At 40.6% G+C, this 26879-nt stretch overlaps 1 protein-coding gene across 2 annotated transcripts in view; it reads left to right on the top strand.

Annotated features, from left to right (window-relative positions):
* The first annotated feature begins 4582 nt into the window (after positions 1–4582).
* The window catches only part of KLB (klotho beta), a 43410-nt gene continuing 21113 nt past the window's right edge, over positions 4583–26879 (top strand). The window contains exon 1 of one of the 2 annotated variants that reach the window (XM_023224686.3): positions 4583–5498. In XM_023224686.3, coding sequence (XP_023080454.2) covers positions 4674–5498 — 825 coding nt within the window. In that variant the 5' untranslated portion in view covers positions 4583–4673. The remainder of the gene's footprint in view (positions 5499–26879) is intronic. The other variant, XM_023224687.3, reaches the window with a different exon arrangement.

Genomic DNA, 26879 nt, shown 5'->3' with positions numbered 1-26879 from the left:
ATGGTTTAATTTTTTATTAGCCATATTTTTCATTAGTTGCATTTCCTCTTTTGTGTATTTTTTTATTCACGCTTTTTGGCCATTTATCTGTTAGAGATTTAGTGGCTTTCTCATTGATTTGCATGAATTACGGCCATTTGCTTTACTTTGGCCATTTGCCTTCTAGATTTGCTCTGACATTTTCTAAGTTTGTTATTTGCGTTTCAATTTTATTTTTTTATATTTTAATTATAAATTATTTCTATATCATCATATGTAAATAGAATAACATATATAGTCTACACATTTACATAATTTAATATTTACTTTTGTTTTCTTTTAGTTTTCTGTGGCTATATTTTTCAAATTGTGGTAAAATCAAGTAATATGAAATTTACCATCTTAACCATTTCTGTGGTTATACATTTTTGAATTAAATATATTTGTGAGTGTCTAAGTTATTACATTTAAAATTTTATTTTCATAAATAGTATTGTGCCAATTCCATTCATTCAATAGATCATTATTAATCATTTACTCTGATAAGCAATGATAAAAATTTAGATAAGAGATATTCTTACAGTGTGGTGGAGACAAACAACTCCAGGATTATGTGATAAATGCAGTGATAGAGGTATACATAGTCTACCATAGGTACTTTTTTTTCCTTAGTAGAGATGAGTTCTCACTGTGTTGCCCAGGCTAGTCTTGAACACCTGAACTCAAGCGATCCTCCTGCCTCAGCCTCCCAAAGTGCGGGGATTACAGGTGTGGGCCCTCATGCCCAGCCTACTATAGATACTCTCATTCATTCAATACATACTTCAGTAACTACTATATGTCAAGTACCGTACTGGGCCATGATCAACAGGGAACCAGTCATGGTCCCTGTTTTGGTTTTCAAAAAAGAGAAAGAGAGAGAAAGAAAACTTACACTCAAACAGAGGATACAGATACATTTATTGTGTGATTTGCTGATTTATTATGTGTCATAATAGAGAAAACATGGGCTGCCATGGGAAAACAGAGAAGATCCATCTAAATCCAATCAGGCTAGGGAGTCACAGGGAGTCAGAAAGGCCTTACTAGCGCAGGAACAGAAAACCAAATCCCGCAGGGTCTTACTTGTAAGTGGGAGCTAAATGATGAGGACACCTGGGCACATAGAGGAGAACAACACACTGGGGCCTCTCAGAGAGTGGAGGGTCGGATGAAGGAGAGGATCTTGAAAAATAACTAATGAATACTAGGCTTAATACCTGCCTGATAAAATAATCCACACAGCAAACACCCATAACACAAGTTTACCTATGTAACAAACCTGCACATGTGCCCCTGAACTTAAAAGTTAAAAAAAAAAAAAAGACTTCCGGGTGCGGTGGCTCACGCCTGTAATCCCAGCACTTTGGGAGGCCAAGATGGGCGGATCATGAGGTTAGGAGATCGAAACCATCCTGGCTAATATGGTGAAACCCCGTCTCTACTAAAAATACATTAGCCGGGTATGGTGGTGGGCGCCTGTAGTCCCAGCTACTCAGGAGGTTGAAGCAGGAGAATGGTGTGAACCCAGGAGGGGGAGCTTGCATTGCAGGGTGCAGAGATTGGGCCACTGCACTCCAGCCTGGGCGACAGAGCAAGACTCAGTCTCAAAAAAAAAAAAAAAAAGACATGAGCTAGATGAAGGGAGAAACATACTCTGTGTAGAGAGCACACATACCACATACCAAGGTACAGTGGTGCAAGTGAGCAGGCTGTGTACCACTTAGTTGAGAGAAGTGAAGCTAAAAATGTGGGCAGGAGCCAGAACAAATTGTCTTTTATGCTAAATCCTAGCATCACTTCCTGAATAATCTTTCCCTTTCACATAAAAATAATGTTTATTGAGCATTTACTACGTGTCAGTCTCTGTTCCAAGTGTCTTACATGTACTGATTCATTTGTTTCTTTATTCCAGAGAAAACCATTTGGTTCAGCGTATTAACTCGTTTAATTCTTACAATAATCCATGAAGTGCATATTATTATTATGCTTTTTCCTAGTTAAGAGGAAACTGAGGGCAAGTCACACAGCTATATTTAAACTCAGGCAGTCTGCCTCTAGAGGCTCAATCTTTTTTTTTTTTTTTTTTTTTTGAGACAGAATTTTGCTCTTGTTGCCCAGTCTTGAGTGCAATGGTGCCGATCTCAGCTGACTGCAACCTCCACATCCCGGGTTCAGGCATTTCATCTGCCTCAGCCTCCCGAGTAACTGGGATTACAGGCATGCACCACCATGCGCAGCTAATTTTGTATTTTTAGTGGAGACAGGGTTTCACCATATTGGTCAGGCTGGTCTCGAACTCCTGACCTCAGGTGATCCTCCTGCCTCGGTCTCCCAAAGTGCTGGGATTACAGGTGCAAACCGCTGTGTCTGGCCCCAATCATTTTTTTTTAAGAGATGAGGGTAGTCTCACTATATTGCCCAGGCTGGTCTCAAACTCCTGGCCTCAAGCAGCCCTCCCCACTTAGCCTCCTGAGTAGCTGGGATTATAGGTGTGAGCCACCTCATCTGGCACAGAGACCAGACTGTTAACCACTCTGCCTCTCATTCATATGTGATACTTCAAATATTTAAAACGTTAATTTTTTTTTTTTTTTTTTTTTGAGACAGAGTCTCATTCTGTCACCCAGGCTGGAGTGCAGTGGTGCAATCATGGCTCACTGCAGCCTCGACTTCCTGGGCTCAAAGCAATCCTTCCACCTTGGCCTTCTAAAGTGCTGGGACTACAGCATGCACGACCACACCCAGTTGGTTTTTAATTTTTTTTTGTAGACATCGGGTCTCACTATGTTCCCCAGGCTGTAAAACATTAAATTTTTTACAGGTTATTTGGAGGCTATCGCTTTGGCACAATATTTCTTTCTGTAGGTGCATGTATTTCTTCCTGTATGTTTATCTTTATTCCAAATCATGCTGAAGGTAGTCTATGCCTTTGCTATTTTCTTTTTCAGGTTTTTCTTTCCTTTTTTTTTTTTTTTTTTTTTGAGACGGAGTCTCGCTCTGTTGCCCAGGCTGGAGTGCTGTGGCCAGATCTCAGCTCACTGTAAGCTCCGCCTCCCGGGTTTACGCCATTCTCCTGCCTCAGCCTCCCGAGTAGCTGGGACTACAGGCGCCCGCCACCTCGCCCGGCTAGTTTTTTGTATTTTTTAGTAGAGACAGGGTTTCACCGTATTAGCCAGGATGGTCTCGATCTCCTGACCTCATGATCCGCCCGTCTCGGCCTCCCAAAGTGCTGGGATTACAGGCTTGAGCCACCGCGCCCAGCCTTTCCTTTTTAAAAACAAATATTGCCTATTCTTCAAGTGAACTTTCATAACAATTTTTTTTCTTTTTTTTTTTTTATTTTGAGATCGAGTCTTGGTCTGTTGCCCAGGCTGGAGTGCAGTGGTGTGATCTCAGCTCACTATAACCTCCACCTCCCAGGTTCAAGAGATTCTCCTGCCTCAGCCTCCCAAGTAGCTGGGATTACAGGCGCCTGCCACCTTGCCCAGATAACTGTATTTTTAGTAGAGACAGGGTTTCAGCATGTTGGCTAGGCTGGTCTCGAACTCCTGACTTCAAGTGATCTTCCTGCATTGGCCCCCCAAAGTGATGGGATTATAGCCATGAACCACTGTGCCTGGCCTCTCATAATAATTTTCTTGAACTAAAATTTGGGATTAGACCAGGCATGGTGGCTCACACCTATAATCTCAAGCACTTTAGGAGGCCAAGGCAGAAGGGCTGTTTGAACCCAGGAGTTCAAGACCAGTCTGGGGGACGTAGCTAGACCCCACCTCTACCAAAAAATCAAAACTCAGCTGGGCATGGTAACATGTGCCTGTTGTCCCAGCTACTCAGGAGGCTGAGGTGGGAGGATTGCTTAAGCCTGGGAAGTTGAGGCTGCAGTGAGCTGTGATGACACCACTGCACTCCAGCCTGGGCTACAAAGCGAGACTCTTGTTAAAAATGAATTAATTAATTAAAAAACTAAAGATTGGAGAATTTTAGTTAAATAAATAAAATTAAAAAATAAAATTAGAGATTAGAGGACTTTAGTTAAGCATATTAAATTGGAAAGTATTCCATTTTTCCATCCACAAAGTGCTATATTTTCTCATTGAAGTCTTCTTTCAAGTCTACCGATACAATTTTCTTAAAATAGGTAACATTTATTAAGATTGTTCTTAGGTGTGTTAGAATTTTGTGGAGAAGTGTCATTTCTGATTGTGTTTTCTAATTCCTTACTATTGGTATGTAGGAATGCTATATACTTGTATATGTTATTTTTCTTGATAGGTGAGATTATAAAATTACCACACAAAAACTGTAAAAATAGAAAAGGTATATACCTTATTCAATAATATTCAAAACATTCAGAAAAGGTTTGGGTCAATATGAAAGGCTACACAGAAAATAATGTGATTGTAATTCAGTGTTTACATAGGTGTTAGTTACACTTTTAAACTCTTGTCACCAGTGCATTCTCATCTAATTTTTCCCATAATGAAAGAGAAGGAGACTCATTGGTGACTGCAATAGGGCCACCTCCCTCAAATTACGTTGCTCTCTATGACCCATCCTCAGTCTCCCAGTTCAAGCTAATCATTGACAGAGCTTTACAATCACAAGCTTTTACTGAAGCTTTGATAAGACAGTCCAGCAGTTGGTGGCAAATGAAGCCAGGCTGTGCGGCAGGATCTCCAGGGAATGAATGGATTTTCTTCAGCACTGATGAAATAACCATACGCTATAGGAATACAATGTCCAACGGGGGACTGCAAAGATCTGTCATCCTGTCAGCACTTATTCTGCTACGAGCTGTTACTGGATTATCTGGAGATGGAAGAGCTATATGGTCTAAAAATCCTAATTTTACTCCGGTAAATGAAAGTCAGCTGTTTCTCTATGACACTTTCCCTAAAAACTTTTTCTGGGGTGTTGGGACTGGAGCATTGCAAGTGGAAGGGAGTTGGAAGAAGGATGGAAAAGGACCTTCTATATGGGATCATTTCGTCCACACACACCTTAAAAATGTCAGCAGCACGAATGGTTCCAGTGACAGTTACATTTTTCTGGAAAAAGACTTATCAGCCCTGGATTTTATAGGAGTTTCTTTTTATCAATTTTCAATTTCCTGGCCAAGGCTTTTCCCCGATGGAATAGTAACGGTTGCCAACGCAAAAGGTCTCCAGTACTACAATGCTCTTTTGGACTCTCTAGTGCTTAGAAACATTGAACCTATAGTTACTTTATACCACTGGGATTTGCCTTTGGCCCTACAGGAAAAATATGGGGGGTGGAAAAATGATACCATAATAGATATCTTCAATGACTATGCCACATACTGTTTCCAGACATTTGGGGACCGTGTCAAATATTGGATTACAATTCACAACCCATATCTAGTCGCTTGGCATGGGTATGGGACAGGTATGCATGCCCCTGGAGAGAAGGGAAATTTAGCATCTGTCTACACTGTGGGACACAACTTGATCAAGGTACTGTACAGCTCACTTCTTATTATAGCTTCAGAAAATACTAACAATTTACCTTCTGCCTCAGTAATTCTCTTATTGAAATTAAGGCAACTGATTTCAGGCTAATTCACGAGATCTATCCTCAAATTTTGTATTTAAGTTAGTGTATGTTTTATTTATCTAAGCTATTTTTAATGTATTAATCCAATCAGTTTTTTCAAAAGTTGCACTTTGAGGCTATTTTTAAATCTACCATTATACATTGCAGTGTGAAAATATGAGCTTACTTTCATTCTGTGGGAAAACAGTGCTTCATAAATTTAATTGTTGGAACCTTTTTCTGACAACATGCAATCGTTTCAGAATTATCTTAAGGCACAACCATTTCAACTATGTATTTGTTGTTAAGGATAGCTAACTTAGCTAATAAGTAAATAAAGTAAGTAAATAAGTTAAATAAATGTTAGCTAATCATGCATATTAAATATAGAAATTTAAATATACTTCACATTTGATTTTATTTGTGTTACATAGCAAAAAAGACAGGGTTAACTGTTATGGGAGCTAAACACATTTCTTCCCATAAGAACTGGGAAGAATGTGCTCTACTAAAGCAATTTTCAAGCAGTGTATTTCAAAAGCTAGAGATTATGTTGAGAAATGCTAACATTAGTAAAACGATAGTGAAAATGCAAGCAAAATCATAGATAATATTTACTGAGTACTTATTATGCACCACAGACTACATTAAGTATTTTACATGCATCGTCACAGTTGATCCTCTTATCCTCTTAACAGCCTTATGAACTAGTCTTCTTATTCTTCCCATTTAAAAGATGAGGAAACTGAAACTTCATGAGATTAAATAATTTTCCCAAGGTTAAGGAGTAAAATACAGCTGTTGTGGACATGGATTTTTTAAATGACAACATAATTAACACTACCTGTCTTCATTAAGAATGTTTTGAAAAGAAGACTCAGGAATTTTCAAGAGATTTAAAATTAGGAAAAATAAGTTATTCTGCACACCTAGTACATTTTAAAAATGAAAAAACTTTATCAATTTTATAATGTGCTACAAAAAGTAATTTAATTATTAATAATCAAAAGCTAAATATACAGAAATAGAAAAAAATAGAGCAACGTAAAATAATTCCATGTCTGAATTTGTACATACAAAAATATCTGCTATCACTTCTTTTCTTTTTGAACTTTTCTGGATTATTACACATGTGTATTGTACTGTGGTTTCAGACACATCTGCCCTTGAAGTAAACAGATTGCATTATGATTTCAAGGTCATTTGTACATTTTTGACTAGAGTTGTATATAGAACATATTAATGTGTGGGTATACTATGATTTGACAAAATAAGGCCTTAAAGGGGAGAAATTGTATAGGTATTTAAAAGTTATCAAGATTATGCATGCAAAAGTTAGAAAAATATTCCTTTCATTTAGTCCTTTTAATTTTTTTTTTTTTTTTTTTTTTGAGACAAAGTCTCATTCTGTCACCCAGGCTGGAGTGCTGTGGCGTGGTCTCGGCTCACTGCAACCTCCACCTCCAGGTTCAAGCAGTTCTCCTGCCTCAGCCGCCTGAGTAACTGGGACTACAGGCACTTGCCACCTTGCCCAGTTAATTTTTGTGTTTTTAGTAGAGAGGGGTTTCACTATGTTGGCCAAGCTGGTCTCAAACTCCGGATCTCATGATCCACCCGCCTCAGCCTCCAAAAGTGCTGGGATTACAGGTGTGAACCTCAGCCAGTCCTTTTAATTATTAAAACAATTCATGCTCATGTACATTTAAAAATACCAGATTGAGCGGGGCGCGGTGCCTCATGCCTGTAATCCCAGCACTTTGGGAGGCCGAGGTGGGTGGATCATGAGGTCAGGAGTTCGAGACCAGCCTGGCCAACATAGTGAAACCCCCCTCCCCTACCAAAAACACAAAAATTAACTAGGCATGGTGGCACGTGTCTGTAGTCCCAGTTACTGGGGAGGCTGAGGCAGGAGAATCCCTTGAACCCAGGAGGCAGAGGTTGCAGTGAGCTGAGATCGCGCCACTGCACTCCAGCCTGGGTGAGAGTGAGACTCTGTCTCAAAAAAATAAGTAAATAAAAAATAAAAATATCAGATTGTACCAAAGGATCTAAAGTGAAAAAGTTAAATCCCTCTCCCTCTATCCACCTGACAATCCCAGGCCAAGGACACTACTGTTAATCGTTTCTTATACATTCTTTTTAAAGTTTTCTATGCAAATACATGCATGAATATGTTTATTTAACCTCTGTATAAAGAAAACTATTCTAAATTGTTGAAAAGTCATTACCTGGAAAAATGTCAACAACTAGAGTTTTCATGAAAATGTATTTTAAGGATTCAAGCCTTAAAATTGGCTGATAAGAATAAACAGGCAAAAAGCTTTAACAGATGTTGCTTCCAAATGTAGTTGATAAAAATGACATATTTTCAGATGTTTTTCATTTTCCTCTAATTTGAGATATTCTCTGCCTTTAACACAAAATTAGCACTTTCTGATAGTGAGATAAATTTTATTATTTTAAATGGAGGGATATGTTTTTCAACTATTGTGTTTTCCAAATAATGTTTGTATTGCCTTGAAAGTTCTAAATCACTAGACTAAATAAATGGTGTGAGGGGTCCTTGAAATCAGTCAGAAAGTGAAATACACTGCATGGCCCAGTGACTTATAGCACTAAAGAAATCTTGCAATGATTTGGTAGCCTGAGGTGAACTTGTTTTTCCCAGTTGTCCCCTCGCTGTCTTGACTTTCACGTAGAAAACATTAATTTGATATTTTATGTTGCAATGAAGTATTTCTTCCTTATCCTGCCCCCTTGTGACCCAGAAGAAGCATTCTTTAGGAATGGTTTTTAGACCGAAAACATTTATTGAGCTACACAAGCCTAATATAAAACTGAATTCTGGGGGGTTATGGACCCCTTCATTCCCTGCTTCTCAGATAGAGAAAAGGTTTCATGGTGGCTATTGGGGTTCTTTTCGTTCCAGAATGATCTGGAAAACTCCATCTCGGTTTGAAATGTTCCCATTTGGAGGAAACCTGAATGATCCAGAGAGTCCCGAGACTGACCTGCAATTTAGATTCCACTTTATTGCAGATCTAGGGAGTACCTTAATGCAAGTCTAAGACTCAGGTAAAAATTTTCCATAATCACATCTACTATTGGACGCCTCAACTCTAAGTTTTTGTTTTTGTTTTGTTTTGTTTGAGACGGAGTTTTCGCTCCTGTTGCCCAGGCTGGAGTGCAGTGGCACAGTCCTGGCTCACTGCAACCTCCGCCTCCCAGGTTCAAGAGATTCTCCTGCCTCAGCCTCCTGAGTAGCTGGGATTACAGGCATGTGCCACCATGCCCGGCTAATTTTTTGTACTTTTAGTAGAGACAGGGTTTCTCCATGTTGGTCAGGCTGGTCTGGAACTCCCGACCTCAGGCGATCTGCCCGTCTTGGCCCTCCCAAAGTGCTGGGATTACAGACGTGAGCCACCGCGCCCAGCCTCAATGCTAAGTTTTCAACAGTATTTGAAATAGAATGAGGATGTATTTTTTGGTTTGGCCTTTTTTTTTTTTTTTTAGACAGAGTCTCACTCTGTCATCCAGGTTGGAGTGCAGTGACGCCATCTCAGCTCACTGCAACCTCCGCCTCCCGGGTTCAAGCAGTTCTCCCACCTCAGCCTCCTGAGTAGCTGGGATTATAGGCAAGTGCCACCACGCCCAGCTAATGTTTGTATTTTTAGTAGAGACGGGATTTCACCATGTTGGCCAGGCTGGTCTCAAACCCCTGACCTCAGGTGATCTGCCCACCTCAGCCTCCCAAAGTGCTGGGATTACAGATGTGAGCCACTGCACCTGGCCCTGGCTTGGCCATTTTTAAGCATGGTAATCATCACTTTAAATATCATCTCTAGGCTGGGCATGGTGGCTTATACCTGTAATCCCAGAGCCTATGAGTTTGAGACCAACCTGGGCAACATAGCAAGACCCCCATCTCTATTTAAAAAAAAAAAAAGAAAAAATATCTATATATTCTAAGTGAAGTAACTCAGGAATGGAAAACCAAATACCATATGTTCTCTCATATAGTGGGAGCTAAGCTATGGGTATATTGAGCTTATGTATGCATCTGCGTACCCATAGCTTAGCTCCCACTGTATAAGAATGACATAATGGACTGTATATACAGAATGATATATACCTACATACAGAAGGATATAATCAACTTTGGAGACTCAGAAAGGGGAAGCTGGGAGAGGAGTAAGGGATAAAAAACCACATACTGGATACAATGTATACTCCTCTGGTGACGAGTACACTAAAATCTCAGACTTCACCCTTACACAATTCATCCATGTAACCAAAAACCACTTGTACCCCAAAAACTATTGAAATTTTAAAAATATTTTTAAAGAGAAATATTATGAACATTTACATTTCAAAAGACATAAGTAAATAAATATTATCTATACTCTTTGCAACAATCTTGCCAGGTAACTATTATCCTCATCTTACAGTGTGATATTTTGGACATGTGTCATATTGCTCCCCTGTGTAAAAGTGGCTCCCCCAAGCTTTGGGGATAAAGTCTCAGTTTTTCACCAAGACCTTTGAGACACAATTCCCAGCCTCCTTCCTGGCCACTCTCCCATCCTCTTGCACTTCATGTTCTATCATAATACACTACTGCCAGTGTCTCAATCTCTCCTTACTATTTCTCTCCACCAGCTTCAACTATCTCACTCTGTCTAGCACAAATGCCCTCTTTACTCCGTGATGGTCACCACCTCCAAGTTATTCTTGCCCCTGTAAGATTTAAGTGCCCCTTCTGTGGGCTCCCCATAAGATGGGTTTGTTTCTAGCATAGCATTCATACGACATGATACTTTTCCATCTCCCCAGCGAGACTGAGAGTTCTTTCAAAAAGGAGAGACAATTTTTAAATTTGCCTTTATGTTTTCAGCACCTAGCACAGAATATTTATACACGTTAGGTGTAAATGTTGATTAAATGAGTGGTTTAGGATTTCTGTCTTAAATATTGTAATCAAAAACCAATCTCAAGTTCAATCTTCATATTTCATTGCATTATTGCAAACCGTTGAAATATTACTTATATTAATCGAGTAGTATATTAGTCAGGACTTTTTTGGTGGTAAGGTGCAGAAATCTAATTCAAATTGGCTTAAGCAAAAAGGGGCAATTTCCTGGCTCAGTAACCAGACCACAGGGATGAATGGGCTCAGTGACCAGGAAGGCCCTTTATCTCAGCTTCTCACGTCTATTTCTTCCTCGGGTTGTGTCATTTTCTCCTTTGTAGAGGAAAGATTTCTCTCTCCCAAGTTTAGTTTTTTAAATCCCAGAAACGTATTTGGCCTATTCAGCAAAGCCCTGAGGGTTCACATTAGTAAAGGCAGTAATGTCTGTTTTCATTCTATTTTTAAATCAATAAACACATATAATAATTTAAATTTGTACATTTCCCTTTTAGAATGGAACATTTGAGAGTCTCTGAGTAAACATGCACAGAGGTTTGGGAAGGTGAGTTTGCTCATAAGACAATAACTCATTCTGTTTATAACTCTACTAAATATTGCCAAAGCTGGGCAGAGTTACTCCTGCCTGTAATCCCAGCACTTTGGGAAACCGAGGGAAGAAGATCCCTTGAGTCCAGGAGTTCAAGACCAACCTGGGCAACATAGTTTTGTAGAGACAAGACAAACCTTGTCTCTATAAAAAATAAAAAATCGGCTGAGAGTGGTGGCACATGCCTGTAGTCCCAGCTACTTGGGAGGATGAGGTGGGAAGATCACTTAAGCCCAGGAGGTCGAGGCTGCAAACAGCTGTGATTATGCCACTTCACTCCAGCCTGGGTGACACAGCAAAACCCTGTCTCAGGAAAATAAATAAATAAATAAATAAATAAATAAATAAAACGAAAAATACTGCCAATGTCCATGATAGTTTTGACCATTTCTTGACTTTAAAACTCTTTGTCTTTTACTAGTCATATTGGATCAGGGGGGAAAATGTTATCTTTCACAGATAAATAGTGTTTACATAGTACAAAGATTTCTCAAACCTGGTCACCATTGACATTTGGGGTCAGATAATTCTTTGTTGTGGTGGGCTGTCCTGTGCAATGGAGGAGGTTAGCAGCATCTAAACTCTACTCACTAGATGACAGTAGCTCCCCCATTTTCAGTGTTGTGACACTCAAAAATGTCTCCAGACCTTGCCAAATGTCCCCAGGCAGTCAAAATTCCTCCCGCTCACTCCACCCTTGAAAACCACTGACTTATTCTATTTTTTTTTTTTTTTTTTTTTGGGACGGAGTCTCGCTCTGTCGCCCAGGCTGGAGTGCAGTGGCTGGATCTCAGCTCACTGCAAGCTCCGCCTCCCGGGTTCACACCATTCTCCTGCCTCAGCCTCCCGAGTAGCTGGGACTACAGGCGCCTGCCACCTCGCCTGGCTAGTTTTTTGTATTTTTTAGTAGAGACGGGGTTTCACCGTGTTAACCAGGATGGTCTCGATCTTCTGACCTCGTGATCCACCTGTCTCGGCCTCCCAAAGTGCTGGGATTACAGGCTTGAGCCACCGCGCCCAGCCTAAAAACCACTGACTTATTCTGTAGTAGACAACTCGTTAAAGACATGAAGCACAAAGAATAAGGACATTGACATGTAACTAGTATGAGGGGCATAAAGATGATTATTTTACACAATTGCCTCAAGGAGATCTTCACCAGATGTATAAGTTGCATACAGAAGCTCAAAATTAATGTACAGCCTATTCTGTTTTTAGGGAAAAAAACAGTGCTTTTAAAATGTTGAAAGAGGAAATAATATTTAATCATCAACGTGATTACATCTAGTTTGGCTTTTCACATATCAAGAATAAAGACTGTCCCACCTGGCTTTGCCTTATTTGTGAAATACTTGAAAGAGCTGCCCCCAAACTATTTTTCTTATATTAACCATTAGTTATTCATGAACAAAACACTAATCTTACTTTTTAAAAAAACTTGTCCTTTTTTAAAAAGCAAAATTTGACCATGCGTGATGGCTCACGCCTGTAATCCCAACACTTTGAGAGGCCAAGGTGGGCGGATCACAAGGTCAGGAGTTCGAGACCAGCCTGACCAACATGGTAAAACCCCATCCCTACTAAAAATACAAAAATTAGCCAGGCATGGTGGTGGGTGCCTTTAATCCCAGCTACTGGGGAGGCTGAGGCAGGAGAATTGCTTGAACCCAGGAGGTGGAGGTTGCAGTGAGCCGAGATCACACCACTTCACTCTAACCCTGGGTAACAAAGCAAGAACCTGTCTCAGAAAAAAAAAAAAAAAAGCAAAATTCAACTATTCAAACAAAACGTTACATAAGCAATATTTATTCATTTTTGATGCTATAACTTTGTGTTTCACAAAGCTTGGCGGGGGGTGGCTTTTTTGATTCGTGTTTTGAGAAGGAGTGATTCTCATGCCTCAGCCTCACAAGTAGCTGGGATTACAGGCATGTGCCACCACTTACGGCTAATTTTTGTATTTTTATTAGAGACGGGGTTTCACCATGTTGGCCAGGCTGGTCTCGAACTCTGGGCCTCAGGTGATAGACCCGCCTCTGCCCCTCAAAGTGCTGGGATTACAGGTGTGAGTCACTGCGCCTGGCCAAAGTTTGGTTTTTTATGTGTCACTTTGTGTTCTATTTTTCTGGTTTTTTTGTTTGTATACATATCTATACATATCTAAATGTCATTATGTACTCTTGTTTACTAAAATATTTTTCTTTTAGAAATATATTTTGAGGCCAGGTACAGTGGCTCATGCCCGTATTCTCAACACTTTGGGAGGTCAAGGCAGGAGGGCTTCTTGAGCTCAGGAGTTCGAGGCTGCAGTGAGCTGTGATCATGCCTCTGCACTCCAGCTTGGGTGATAGAGGGAGACTGCGTCTCTAAAAAAATAATAAATAAATAAAATTTTAAAAATATTTAAGTCATAAAATGCTTTCCTTATTACATAATGAAAATAATTTAAATAATGTGCAGTATTTATTAGATGGTTAAATGCCCAAATTTATGTGCATGTATTATTGGCATTTAAAATATGTATTTATTCTATTAATATTTTAAATTTAAATAGGCCTTAAAATACAATAGTCAATAAAATATATTTATATGAAATAAGATATATGTCAATGCTTTTTATATTTTTTTATTACCACACACAAATAATGAAATAATTTTTAAAATTCCTCGTGGGTTCAAGAGATTGCTTAACACTGTGAAAGAGGCTTTCAGGATAAGATATGTTGGGAAACCTACTCTAGGTCAAGGCCTCACCAGCTCTTTCCTGAGCCTAGGATAAAACTGGATTGCTTTCCTATTTTTCCACTTCTTTGAGTAACTTCGTCTTCACATTTCTTGGCATAATTCCTTCACAGAAGCTCACACATGCTGGACACGTGTTAGGCATTCGATACATAATTGATTATTTTCAATTTAAGGAAGATCTACCTTATTCCAGAAAGGATTTAAACCTGCAACAACAACAACAACAAAGTGGATTGCAGGCACACACACACACACACACACACACACAGGCATAAACATTAGTCTTTTCAGAACATGCAAATCAATTAGATATGTCTGTTTCTTTAAAATATTGTACATTAAAAACCCATCTTGAAACAAGCTGCAGAATTTTGATGACTGTTAAAACTCAGTGATGTGTTTATGAGGGTTTATTATTGTTTCTATTTTTGTGTATTATGACAATTTCCATAATTAAAAGTAAAAAATAAGTAACATAAGGTAAAGAGAATATTTTACATTTAAAGATAAAAGACTTTTTCCAACAAGAAACTAAAAAAAAATTTTTTTTTAATCTTCATAAAGTTCTCTTCTTACAGGCTCTCTTAAAATTATTAAACAAAATTTAGTATTTAAACCGCAAAAACAAGGGTCAAGTGTTGTGACTCATGCCTGTAATCCCAACACTTTGGGAGACTGAGGCAGGAGGATTGCTTGAGTCCAGGAGTTCAAGATCAGCCTAAGCAACATAGTGAGACTTCGGTCTCTACAAAAAATAAAACAAAAATCAGCTAGGCATGGTGGTATGAGCCTGTAGTTACAGCTACTGGGGAGGCTGAGGTGAGAGAATTGCTTGAGCTCAAGAATTCAAGTTTAAAGCTATGATGGCACCACCGGACTCCAGCCTGGGTGACAGAGTGAGACCCTGTCTCAAAAAGTAAATAATAAAACTGCAAAAATAGCCGTGAAAATGCCACCATTCACATGATTAATAGCTAAGCCTTCTTTGCCAACAGACTGCTGCAACTGCTTTCTTGAACAACAAGAAGGATGCAGTGTTTCTTAGGCATATTTAAATAAACAAAGTGTCATTTTAAAGACTCTTTTGCCCAATCCCCCACCAATGTCTTGAAGATTGAGTGTAATATTTTGAAATGGAAATACTAGTTGGAGCCTTTTTAGTTTGTCTTGGTTATGTAGAAGCAAAATCTTCAAGGATTATCTGAAATTATTGTATTTCACTGAAAAAAATGATTTTTTAAAAACTCCCTTGGTAAAGTCAGATTTCAAGAGAATAACATATCGTAATTAATTTGTGCTAAGTCTTAATGGCTAAAAAATTAGCCAAGCTTTTTTTTTTCAACAAAGGATGGGAGAAAGAGGGTTGAAACAAACAACAAAACCTATTACTTTCTTCCTTCCACCACTTTCCCCTCTCACATCAAAAAAGTGTTTTTTTTTGTTTTTTTTTTTGTTGTTGTTCGTTTGTTTGTTTGAGACAGAGTTTCGCTCTTGTTGCCTAGGCTGGAGTGCAATGGCGTGATCTCAGCTCATCGTAACCTCCACCTTCTGCATTCAAGTGATTCTCCTGCCTCAGCCTCCCAGTAGCTGGGATTATAGGCATGCACCGCCACGCTTGACTAATTTTGTATTTTTTGTATTTTTAGCAGAGACAAGGTTACTCCATGTTGGTCAGGCTGGTCTTGAACTCCCGACCTCAGGTGATCTGCCTGGCTCAGCCTCCCAATATGCTGGGATTACAGGCATGAGCCACTGCACCCAGCCAAAAATGCTTTTTTTTTTAAAAGAGAAGAAAGAACAAAGAACAATCTTAATTCTTAAAGTGAAGGATTGAGACAATTATTACAGATAACTTTTTTACATTTCATCATATTCTTTTAAATTATTATAATAATTTTTATTGTATACGTACTGTAATATCAGAAAATACTAGGTACCTGTAATATATGATCTCATTTAATTCACTCATCAGCTCTGCCAGGTAGGTGTTCTGAAACTCAACTTACAAGTGATGAAACTGAGGCCCAGAGAAATTTGCCCAAGGTTACATAGCGGATCAAAGTGTCAAACACAAAATTAAAGCCAGATCTATGTCAGATCCAAGCTAGCAAGATCTGAGGACAGATATCAGCTGCCCCGATTCAATGAAAAAAAATTTACAGCTTCAAAACCCATGTCCGTCACTTGTTTTGATACTGTCTCAGCAGATATTTTACTTTGCTTTGCTTATTAAAGACCAAAACAATCTATGTGTTTAATTTGTCCATGAAATCTATGAACTATATTAAAAGTTGGGTTTTTCATTTGTCCTCATGATTTTAATTATTTGCTCAAAATTTAGCATCCCATTAAAATGATGTTAAATCACTTAAGTGTGCCCTTGACAATATCTTTTTTATTTTTTTTGAAGAGTCTCACTCTGTCACCTAGGCTGGAGTAGTGCAGAGGTGTAATCTCGGCTCACTGCAACCTCCGCCTCCCAGGTTCAAGAGATTCTCCTGCCTTAGCCTCCTGAGTAGCTAGGACTGCAGGCATGAGCCACCGCGCCGGCTAATTTTTGTACTTTTAGTAGAGACGGGGTTTCGCCATGTTGGCCAGGCTGGTCTCAAACTCCTCACCTCAAGTGATCCACTTGCCTCAGGCTCCCAAAGTGCTGGGATTACAGGTGTGAGCCACTGTGCCCGGCCATATCATCTAGAGTTAGCACAGTTCTTTGTTTGATTAGCTAATGCATGGTACCTGCATATAATGCCAACCTATCTCCATCAGGATCTAAGACACCTCTTAGAAAATACTGTATAAGAAATACTGATCAGGCCAGGCACGATGACTCACGTACATCCCAGCACTTTGGGAGGCTGAGGCAGGCGGATCTCTTGGGGTCAGGAGTTCATGATTAGCCTGGCCAACATGGTGAAATCCCGTCTCTACTAAGAATACAAAAGTTAACTGGGTGTGGTGGTGGAAGCCTGAAATCCCAGCTACTTGGGAGGCTGAGGCAGGAGAATCACTTGAACCCAGGAGGCAGAGGTTGCAGTCAACCAAGATCGCGCCACTGCACTCCAGCCTGGGTGTCAAACACGCCATCTCTAAAAATAAAAAAAAAGAAAGAAAAAAGAAATACTGACCAAATACATTAAAACTATTATTATTATAGATGTTTTTTAACTAAGTTTGAATAAATTATGAAAACTGCTTGTGGAGAATTGCCAAAGAGAGTTTCTACACCCAGAATATCACTGTTAGTTACAAGAGTCGTGTAAAAAAATTTTTTTAGACAAAACAGGTATTCTAAAACCTTCAAGAGAGCAATATTTACTTTTTCTAACCATTAAGTAGAAAAAGTTATACTTCAGTAAATGATTAACAAGAGTTTAAATAAATGTAATTATAAATGCTCAGAGAATAATATTGTGATCCTATTTAAACAGCTTGATTTGATATGAGCACTCTCATACATGGAAAATTAGGCCCAAATGGAGATCAGAAAATATTTTAAGTAATAGAAACAGTGCTGGACATGATGAAACTATGAACAGAGGGAAACTTTACATGACTTTATAATACAAAATAAGTCATTTAGTAACATATATAAAGTTTTACTGAGCAAACTCAACATTCGAAAACAGCCTATTTTAGGCCAAGCACTGTGGCTCATGCCTGTAATCCTAGCACTTCAGGAGGCTGAGGTGGGTGGATCACCTGAGGTCAGGAGTTCAAGACCAGCCTGGCCAACATACTGAAACCCCATCTCTACTGAACATACAAGAAAAATAAGCTGGACGTGGTGGCATGTGCCTGTAATCCCAGCCACTAGGGAGGCTGAGGCAGGAGAATTGTCTGAGCCCAGGAGGCGGAGGTTGCAGTGAGCCAAGATCGCACCACTGCACTCCAGTCTGGGTGACACAGCGACTCCATCTCAAAAAAAAAAAAAAAATTAGCTGGGTGTAGTGATGGGTGCCTCTAGTCCCAGCTACTCAGGGGGCTAAAGCAGGAGAATCGCTTGAACCTGGAAGGCGGAGGTTGCAGTGAGCTAAGATCGTGCCACTGCACTCCAGCCTGGGCGACAAGAACAAAACTCCGTCTCAAAACAAAATAAATAAATAAAGCTATTTTAAAAGAAAAATGTGTGATTAAAACTACTGAACATTAGCAACAATTCCGTTGCTGAAAAGTAGTACAGAAGTTGAAAATAGACCAAAACCTTCTAATTTACTGGCCAGTGAAGAGCGAATCACAGAAGTAATTAAAGTAATCCTTGGGTGATCTAGTAGTGTTACTTGAAAATGTTTTTGGGTAACCCTGAGGCTGGTGAAAGCCAGGATCCTTTAGTATTGGGGGAGTTAATTGCTTGGTTCTGCTTAATGTCGTATCTTGACCAGAGATTACATGACCAAAGTCTTAAGTAAAGGGCCAGGGTCTACTGTTACGAGTTTTTCTTTCATGTTAATATGGCATGACTTCCTCCTTACATTGTTTTGAACATCAACGTATTATTATAGAGGATAAAATATTCCTTAATATAGAATGAAATTCAGAGTAGCTGAACTTTACTTTTAAGTCTGTTTTTTCCTTTGAGATTTTTGGAAGTCGGGGGAAGCTAAAGAGTGATAGCATAGAATAATTAAAGTCACTGACAGGAACTGTTTCAACCAATACCCTTGACTTTTTTTTTTCGAGATAGGGCCTTACTCTGTTGCCCAGGCTGGAGTGTAGTGGCATGATTATGGCTCACTGTAGCCTCAACTTCCTGGGCTCAAGTAATCCTGCCTTAGCCTCCCGAGTAGCTGGGACTACAGGTACACCCAGCTAAGGTTTTTAGTTTTTGTAGAAACAAGGTCTGGCTCTTGTTGTCCAGGCTGGTCTTGAACTCCTGGGTTCAAATGATCCTCCCACTTCAGCCCTCCAAAGTGCCGGGATTGCAGGCGTGAACCACCATGCCCAACCCAACTTTATTAAATTACAAAACTAATGCATTTGTATTGCAAAACATTCAAACAACATAGAAAGACATTGTTAAAAATAAAGGTTCTCTTCTTTCCTTACTCCCTAACCCCACACCACGGAAGTAACCACTGCTAGCAATTTGTTCAATGTCCAAATTTTTTTCTATGTATATATGTACACATAACATATGCATACATATAGTGATTTTTGAATCATATTAGTTTCAGTTATTATTTCTCAATAATCAAAATGTAAAAGCATACTGTTTTTATTTCAGTCATTTCTGTATTTTTTTTCTCCTGTTAGACATCATAGGTCATCTAGAGGCAGGGGCTACCTTGTTTTTCTAAATGTCTATTACACTGCCTTGTATTTGTTAAATAAATGTAGACTTGAATTTAAGTAAATAATCAAAGTAAATGGACGAAGAATGACAAAAAGAATAAAATAATAGCCGGAGGTTGAAGGAAACTTACACAAATGAAAATGACTTATCTAAACATGTTTTTGTTGATGTATATAACTTTGTGTAATGAACAGAATGAAACATAAGGTAATGCTGATGAATTCTCCATTTGAGTTCAGAGGTAGTGAAGCGGGATGCAGGCATAATCAAAACTATGACTCCAGCTGGGCACAGTGGCTCATGTCTGTAATCCCAACAGTTTAGGAGGCCAAGGTGGGCAGACCACTTGAGGTCAGGAGTTCGAGACCAGCCTGGCCAACATGGTGAAACCCTGTCTCTACTAAAAATACAAAAATTAGCCAGGCGTTGTGGCACGTGCCTGTAGTCGCAGCTACTCTACTCAGGAGGCTGAGGGAGGAGAATTGCTTGAACCCAGGAGGTGGAGGCTGCAGTGAACCGAGATAACGCCACTGCACTCCAGTGTGGGTGACAGAGCAAGACTCTGTCTCCAAAAAAAAAAAAAAAGTTAGACTGAAAGAGCAGAAATACTTGTCTTCATAGCATTTAGAACAGCATGGCATTCAATCAAGTCATAATTAAATGGTTCTTAGAGATGAGTGATTTTCATAACTGAATATAACAGAACAATGATGGAAATAAGAGCCACAGAAATTGAATAATATAAATATTAATAAGAGCTTATACATATCTAGTACCAAATGCGCCAGGCACTGTTCCAGGTGTTGTGTGTGTACTCTCTCATCTAATCCTCACTGAAATTCTGCAAGGTAGGTACTGTGATCATTTCCACTTAGAGGAAACCAGAGGGTGGAGAGGTTAGGTAACTTGCACAGGATGAATCAGGCCCAGGCTGTATCACCCCACGTGCTCCAATTACAGGTAGAGTATGGACCTCAGAGGTCATTTTGTTCAATTTTTAAAATTTTTCTATTATAGATGAAGAAGCTGAACCTCCCTCTCTCCCACATAAATGACCTGCCCAAGGTGTCAGTTAGTAGTAAAGCTAGAAATAGAACTAAGTCCTTCAGCTTTCTAGTTCACTGTCATTCCAGGATATCATGCAAATTAAATTATGTGCCTTTGAAACACACTTTTACACCATAGACCGGAAGGTGATTGAACAGGCTGTGAAAATGCAAGGGGTATGTAACAGACATGGCACAAAACCAAGGGATAGTAGACTGAGAAACCAGAGAAGAAACACTCAGAGGCAGCCGTGTGCGGTGGCTCACACCTGTAATTCCAACACTTTGGGAGGCCAAGGGGGCTGGATCGTTTGAGGTCAGGAATTCGAGACCAGCCTGGCCAACATGGTGAAACCCTGTCTCTACTTAAAATACAAAAATTAGCCAGGCAGTAGTGGCACACACCTGTAATCTCAGCTACTTGGGAGGCTGAGGCAGGAGAATTGCTTGAGCCTGTGAGGCAGAGGTTATGGTGAGCTGATCGCGCCACTGAGCTCCAGTCTGGGTGACAGAGTGAGACCCTGTCTTTTTTTTTTATGGAGTCTTGCTCTGTTCCTCAGGCTGGAGTGCAATGGCGGATCTCAGTCTAACATTGACAATGGTGTAAGGATCACCATTCACAGGGAAGACAGTCCAGCACAGGGGTGGTGCCTGAGGGATTGACTTAGCTTCTGACATCAGTGAGGAAAATAATCCAATGCCAACGTTACTGGTTTTAGGAGAGAGGTGAATAGAAAATTACACATAAGTGTTATACATAGAAGTGCTGTGCTAGGCACTTGGACAACTAACGGTTTTCTGAACACCCCAAATTTGCTGACAGGTCCTCCATGACCTCTCTAGATGATATTGGATTCCAAAGGTATACAGATATTTTTCTCTCATCACACAATTGTGGAATGTGGTACCCTCATTCTAGGACTATTTAGCTCTTTTAATAACTAAGTACAGCAGAGGGAAAATGTAATTTTAAAACAATATGTCAAATGGTCTTTCCCCAACAGCTTCAAAATTTAGATCTGGCAGGACATACAGAAAGCAGGATGGTATAGTAAAGTGGGTTCAAATCCCAGCTCTGCAACTGTAAACTTCAATTTGTTTTCTAAAATGGGAAAAATAAGACTTGTCTTGCAGAAGCTGTATTATCAACAAGGTACATCAAGTAACCAACAAACTAGCTGATCCATAATGGGCATTCATTCAACAAATATTCTAGGCCAGGCCCTCCGTTGGGCATCTGTGTGGACAACTGTGAACACAATAAATATAGTCAGTCTCTGCCCTCAAGAAGCTAATAGGCTTGGTGTGAGCTACACTGGCATGAGCCTGAGACTTTTACAATAGCAGGGAGGGATCCTTTAAAAAAAAAAATTAAATGGAGACAAAAATCAATACAAAAGTAAATATTTGGCCAGGTGCAGTAGCTCAGGCACTTTGGGAGGCCAAGGCAGGAGGATTGCTTGCGTTTGAGACCAGCCTGGGCCTGGTGAGACCCTGCCTCTGCAAAAATGTGTGAGACCCTGTCTCTGCAAAAATGTGTTAAATAAATAAATGAGACCCTGTCTCTGCAAAATGTGAGACCCTATCTCTGCAAAAATGTGTTAAATAAATGAATCTTTATTTAGAATGAGAAAAACATCACAATAAATTACTATAGTCATTTTTTGTTTTTGTTTTTGTTTTTGAGACAGGTCTCATTATGTCACCCAAGCTGGAGTGCAGTGGCACAATCACAGCTCATTGCAGGCTCAACTTCCATGGGCTCAGGTGATCCTCTCACCTCAGCCTCCTGAGTAGCTGGGGTTTACAGGTGCACACCACCATGCCCAGCTAATTTTTGTATTTTTTGTAGAAATGAGGTTTTGCCATGTTGGCCAGGCCGATCTTGAACTCCTGGGCTCAAGTGATCCACCAGCCTCGGCTTCCCAAAGTGCTGGGATTACAGACATGAGTACCACGCCTAGCACAATAAATTACTGTAGTCCTAGAGTCCTTTTTTTCTAAAGTCTCTTTAGGGAATTTGCCAGAACTGCTCACCTACAAGTGCTTCCAATTGCAACTAGGTTCCCCGACCCACCCAGGGCATTTCTAGCGACCTAAGCAAGCAAGGTGTCCTGAAGTTAAAACTTCATTAGGCTCACAGTAAATATGGCTTTGCTGCAAGCTCTACACATGATGGCCCTTGTTTTTATTAATTTGTAATCTCCATGGTGGTTTTTTTTGTTGTTGTTTTTCTTTTTTTTTTTTTTTGATGGAGTTTCACACTGTTGCCCAGGCTGGAGTGCAGTGGCGCTATCTTGGCTCACTGCAACCTTCGCCTCCCGGATTCAAGCGATTCTTCTGCTTCAGCCTCCCAAGTAGCTGGGACTACAGGCATGTGCCACCACGCCTGGCTAATTTTTGTATTTTTAGTAGAGATGGGGTTTCACCATGTTGGCCAGGCTGGTTTCGAACCCCTGACCTCAGTTGATCTGCCCTCCTCAGCCTCCCAAAGTTCTGGGATTACAAGTGAGAGCCACCGTGCCCAGCCTCCACGGTGGTTTATATATTGATTATCTGTATTCCTAAATCCTGAGGAAAGGCTTCAAGTCACCAATCCAGACCATTTTAGCTTCAGTTATACCATGAGATATGGTCCTTTTGCATGAAAAAATTACTATCAGGATCACTAACAGAAAGCCTTAAATATCATTACACCCTCTACAAAGATGGCATGCAAATGCTCTCCTCCAGCAAAGAGAACTTCACTACAGCACTAATTTACTAATACTGATTTCTTCCCATTTCTGATAGAGGGAAACCAGATGCTTCATTTAATCAAATTATGAACTTTATTCTAGACTTTTTTCCTTTTGTGTTGCCAGGTATAGATTCTGGTTCAGCCACTAGTCTAATTTAGTAATATTATAGTTGAAATCAGAATTCTTTTTTTTTTTTTTTTTTTTTTTTGAGACGGAGTCTCGCTCTGTCGCCCAGGCTGGAGTGCAGTGGCTGGATCTCGGCTCACTGCAAGCTCCGCCTCCCGGGTTCATGCCATTCTCCTGCCTCAGCCTCCCGAGTAGCTGAGACTACAGGCGCCCGCCACCTCGCCCAGCTAGTTTTTTTTTTGTATTTTTAGTAGAGACAGGGTTTCACCGTGTTAGCCAGGATGGTCTCGATCTCCTGACCTCGTGATCCGCCTGTCTGGGCCTCCCAAAGTGCTGGGATTACAGGCTTGAGCCACCGCACCCGGCCGAAATCAGAATTCTTTAACAGGACACTTGTTTTAAAGGAACAAATATGCTAGAGTTTAGTTTTTACATTCCTTCAGGAAAATTCTGAAACAATACAAACTGAGAATAATCAATAATTTGTTAGAATAATTTTTTAAGTCAAGGCCTTGCTCTGTCACACGAGTTGGAGTGCAGTGGTGTGAACACAGCTCAAACACAGCTCACTGTAGCCTTGACCTGCTGGACTCAGGCGATCCTCCCACCTCAGCCTCTCGAGTAGCTGGGACTACAGGCACATGTCACCATACCCAGCTAATTTTTGTATTTTTTGTAGAGATGGGTTTTTGCCATGTTTCCCAGGCTGGTCTCAAACTCCTGGGCTCAAGCAGTCCATCGTCCTTGGCCTCCCAAAGTGCTAGGATTATAGGCATGAGCCACCTAACCCGGCCAGAAAATTTGAAAATATGATGATTGAAAAAAAATAGGGAGAAATTCATTAAAATGTATAATTATTTCAACTATAGAAAACGAATTTGGGCCAAGCGCAGTGGCTCATGCCTGTAATGTCAGCACTTTGGGAGGCTGAGGTGGTCTAATCATGTGAGGCCAGAAGTTTGAGACCAGCCTGGCCAACATGGTGAAACCCTGTCTCTACTAAGAATACAACAATTAGGCCGGGCACAGTGGCTCCTGCCTGTAATCCTAGCACTTTGGGAGGCCGAGGCGGGCAGATCACTAGGTCAGGAGATCGAGACCATCCTGGCTAACACGGTGAAACCCCATCTCTACTAAAAATACAAAAAATTAGCCCGGCATGGTGGCGGGTGCCTGTAGTCCCAGCTACTCAGGAGGCTGAGGCAGGAGAACGGCGTGAACCCAGGAGGCGGAGGTTGCAGTGAGCCGAGATTGTGCCACTGTGCTCCAGCCTGAGCGACAGAGCGAGACTCCGTCTCAAAAAAAAAAAAAATTAGCCAGGTGTGGTGGTACACGCTTGTAGTCCCAGCTACTCAGGAGGCTGAGGCAGGAGAATGGCTTGAACCAGGAGAATGGCTTGAACCAGGGAGGAGAAGGTTGCTATGAGCTGAGATCACGCCACTACACTCCAGTTGGGTGACAGAGCAAGACTCCTGTCTAAAAAAAAAAAAAAAAAAATGCCATGAATTTGGACCATTAAAAATAGGATGGTAAATATTTTCTTTATGAAAGACTGTAACTTTTGTTAATATTTAAATTCTTTCCTAAGAAAAACAAAGGTAAAATAATGATTCCAAAAGAGTTTCAAGATTGCCAAAAACTTTTTAAAAAAGAATAGTCATATAATATAATTAAAGAAATAATTGTCACATAATTTTATAGTTTTTAAACAATGAACAGTAAAGGTCACATACCTTAAGCATCCAATAATTTTTCTTTTTTTTTTTAGAGACAGGGTCTTGCTCTGTTGCCTGAGCTGGAGTGCAGTGGCATGATCATAGCTCACTGCAGCCTCAACCTCCTGTGCTCAAGCAAGCCTTCCATCTAAGCCTCCTGAGTAGCTGGGACTACAGGCATGCCACCGGGCCTGGCTAATTTTCTTAATTTTTAGTAGAGAAAGAGAGTCTCACTATATTGCCCAGTCTGGCCTTGAACTCCTGGCCTCAAGTGATCCTCCCACCTCGGCCTCCCAAAGTTCTGGGAGTACAGATGTGAGCCACGGCAGCCAATAAATATTTGTAGACTGCAGCATGGATGAATGAATGAATGTTAAACAAATCTGGAAGAGTAGCATTTGGTAATTAAAACTTGATAGTAGGCCGGGCGCGGTGGCTCAAGCCTGTAATCCCAGCACTTTGGGAGGCCGAGGCGGGTGGATCACAAGGTCAGGAGATCGAGACCATCCTGGCTAACATGGTGAAACCTCGTCTCTACTAAAAAGTACAAAAAACTAGCTGGGCGAGGTGGCGGGCGCCTGTAGTCTCAGCTACTCGGGAGGCTGAGGCAGGAGAACTCCCAGCTACTCGGGAGGCGGAGCTTGCAGTGAGCTGAGATCCAGCCACTGCACTCCAGCTTGAGCGACAGAGCGAGACTCCGTCTCAAAAAAAAAAAAAAAAAAAAAAAAAAACTTGATAGTAGGCTGGGCTAAGGCTGGCGGATTACTTGAGGCCAAGAGTTCAATACCAGCCTGAGCAACGTAGTGAGACATTGTCTTTACAAAACAAACAAATACACAAAAAAATCAACTTGAGGCCAGGCGCGGTGGTTCATGTCTGTAATCCCAGCACTTTGGGAGGCCGAGGCAGGCGGATTGCTTGAGGTCAGGAGTTCAAGACCAGCCTGGCCAACATGGTGAAACCCTATCTCTACTAAAAATACAAAAATTAGCTGGGTGTGGTGGCGCGCACCTGTAGTCTCAGCTACTCAGGAGGCTGAGGCAGAATCACTTTAACCCAGGAGGCAGAGGCTTCAGTGAGCCAAGATCGAGCCACTGCATGCCAGCCTGGGTGACAGAGGGAGACTGTGTCTCCAAAAAAAAAAAAAAAAAAAAAAAAAATCAACTTGATACCAAAATAAAGAAGGGTTGAGTAGATGAAAAATGAATCAAATTGAAATTAATCCCAAAAGGACAACAAGTAAAACTCAGTAAGCTGCAAACAATAAATGAGGGCAAACATGTTCAGCCATGAGCCTTGGCAAGTAAAGGCTTAGGAGCTCTTTGCAGAACACTCTTCATGTCCACAGTCTCCATCACGATTTTCTAGACCAAGTTGAATTATTTTCAGCTTGCTCTTTCAAAGTACTTCAAATTTACGTTTGTGTCATTTTCACAGGGTCTTTACAGATATTATTACCTCATTTGACCCTCACGAAAATTCTCTAGGGTGTTTATTTTTAGCTCAGTAGAATGAAGAGAAAAACAGGTCTTTGGCAGTGAAATGATCTGTCCAAGATCATCAAGCCAATGAGTCAGCAGAGCTAATACAAGAGCCCAGGTCTCCTGCTTTCAAGACCAGTGTTATTGCCTGTATAGTACCTGGCAGATGAGTAGCACCTTTATATCATTCTCGAACGCCATTTACCCCCCAATAGAGCTATCAATGTTTTGTATCAGATGGTCACAGAACACTCACACCAATGGACAAAATGTATGGATATGTTGGGAACATTTAAAACAACTTTAGAAATAGGTAGTCCAGGCCAGGCACAGTAGCTCATGCCTGTAATCCCAGCACTTTGAGAGGCGAATGCAGTCGTATCACCTGAGGTCAGGAGTTCAAGACCAGCCTGGCCAACATGGTGAAACCCTGTCTCTACTAAAAATACAAAAACTTAGCTAGGTGTGGTGGTGGGTGCATGTAATCCCAGCTACTCAGGAGGTGGAGGCAGGAGAATCGCTTCAACCCAGGAGGTAGAGGTTGCATGAGCTGAGATCACGCCATTGCACTCTAGACTGGGCAACAAGAGTGAAACTCTGTCAAAGAAAGAAAGAAAGAAAGAAAGAAAGAAAGAAAGA

Source organism: Piliocolobus tephrosceles, chromosome 3 (genome assembly GCF_002776525.5).
Source record: "Piliocolobus tephrosceles isolate RC106 chromosome 3, ASM277652v3, whole genome shotgun sequence".
Classification (NCBI taxonomy): Eukaryota; Metazoa; Chordata; class Mammalia; order Primates; family Cercopithecidae; genus Piliocolobus; species Piliocolobus tephrosceles.
The sequence above is the reverse complement of the archived record's forward strand: the minus strand, read 5'-3'. Positions and strand labels throughout refer to the sequence as shown.